The sequence below is a fragment of the Sinocyclocheilus rhinocerous genome, unplaced genomic scaffold (genome assembly GCF_001515625.1).
Source record: "Sinocyclocheilus rhinocerous isolate Xijiao unplaced genomic scaffold, SAMN03320098_v1.1 scaffold3199, whole genome shotgun sequence".
NCBI classification, from domain to species: Eukaryota; Metazoa; Chordata; class Actinopteri; order Cypriniformes; family Cyprinidae; genus Sinocyclocheilus; species Sinocyclocheilus rhinocerous.
In genome coordinates this window covers 4,284-6,170 of record NW_015659042.1, presented here as the reverse complement: position 1 = coordinate 6,170, position 1,887 = coordinate 4,284, and the positions used below count along the sequence as shown (strand labels likewise).

Here is a 1,887-nt window from a genome sequence, read left to right as displayed (position 1 = left end):
TAGGCATATATATATATATATATATATATACACACACAAAATGAGCTGGCCCAGATCCGGCATGGTGCTGGACCAGATCCGGCCCACATTTGGCCCAAATCACCATAAAGGAATCCGCATCTGGTCCAGAGCTGACCCAGAAAAAACGGATCCGTGCCGGTATTGGCCCGTTGTGCCAAAAGACACCGGCCCAAGTCCGTTGTGCGGATCTGGACCAGAACTTCTGATGGGTCTGGGCCAGATCTGACCCAGATGATTTTTGCTATCTTCATGTACATATATTGCGCGACAAGTCGATATATTGATTATTGCGACAGACCTAGTTTTGATACTTAATTTCTATCTAAATATTCTTAAAAATTAAAAGTTTGTTATCATTTGGAAGTGTGTAGGCCTCCTTGCATTATTATGCTGTTACATTATGATTATATATACAGTGGCATAAAATGGTACTTAATGACAATAATATCGCTAATCGCAATTATTTCTGGGGCAATATATGGGACTTCATACTGACAACTGCCATGTATGCAGCATCAAAAGTTTTTGAAAAGAGGGGCATTTCCTTCACCAAGTAAAAGAGTGGAGGATTCATCTGGCCTTCATCGGCCCCCATGAGGTGATTTGATGTAGAATAAATCAGCTTGCTTTAGGCCTGAAATGACTGAAATCTTCATCTCGTGTGAGTTGATATAATTTTAAACATTCTTAAAAGTACTTCTCATTTCTTGTGGATGTATTTTGTAGTATGTGCAAAACTTTTCCAATGAAAACCTTTTTTACCTTTATTGATATTGTAATCAAGGTTGTTAATGCGACCTTGATGCACCCTATGGACTGCACACATCTGCCTGTGTTGGGCTTGTGTTTACAGCTTGTATAAAACTAGGCCTGCAACAACTAATCGATAATGAAAATAATCGTCAACGAATTTAATTAATGCATCAAAACAAACAGACCGCTCATAATTCTGACGAAAATACACATTTTACTAAAATATTTTTTGTTAGAATAATTAAGTGTAGGTTAAAAACCCTACATGTAACACAAGTAATCATATTTATGACAGCAGTAACAGTAAAGGCACTATTGTTGGAATTGTCCATTAATATAATATAATTACTCTGTTCAGACAAATGATTGTGTTTGTTCCTCGTACCTCTTACAAGTTAACATTTTGTGTTTTTGTTTAAATTGTTTTAAATTCTGGTTTTAAAATAGCAAGCAATCTGTTGTTTTTAGAAGCGACTTTAGTGTAATAGAAGCGAGGTTAAGGAGAAGCGACCGTAGTGTCGAGCCACCGACTTTAGTGTAGAGTCACCGACCTTAGTGTAGAGGCGACTTTAAGGAGAAACGACCCTAAGAAAGGCGAACTTAAGCAACTGAAGAGCGAACCGAAAGCTAAAATCAAGCAATACACAGAGAACCGCTGTCCAAACAGCGTCAGTCAGAATTAATCAAACGTACCTGTTCATCGTGGTGGCCCAATATTATATCAATTATATATTATATCCAATATATAATTTATTTTGAAATACACAACACCGATCATAAGGCTAAAATCGTCTTCTTCTTTCAACTTAGTGGCGGTTGGCAAACCAACTTATAGTGCATTTCCGCCACCTACTGAGCTGGAGTGTGGAGCGTCAATGAGTCGTGTAATATGTAATAAAATAAGAATTGAAGAAGGGAAAGAAAAAAAATATATATTTTTTTTTCATTAAATTTGTGACCTCTATAAATTATAATATTATCTTGAAAACTTGTGATGAATTTCTTAATAAATTCTGAATTGACAAACCACTTATACCTATTGACTTGGTTTGATTTTCTAGTATTAACCTTTATTTTTATATCAGGTGCATTCTAACAGAACATGCTCTATTG

General features: G+C 36.0%; 1 protein-coding gene across 1 annotated transcript in view; it reads right to left on the bottom strand.

Annotated features, from left to right (window-relative positions):
* Positions 1 to 1,572, bottom strand: part of LOC107723290 (uncharacterized) — a gene marked incomplete at its 3' end in the record, with an annotated part of 37,490 nt that extends 35,918 nt beyond the window's left edge. Inside the window, exon 1 of the mRNA XM_016531856.1 lies at positions 1,468 to 1,572. Coding sequence (XP_016387342.1) covers positions 1,468 to 1,475 — 8 coding nt within the window. The remainder of the gene's footprint in view (positions 1 to 1,467) is intronic.
* Between the last annotated feature and the right edge of the window lie 315 nt (positions 1,573 to 1,887).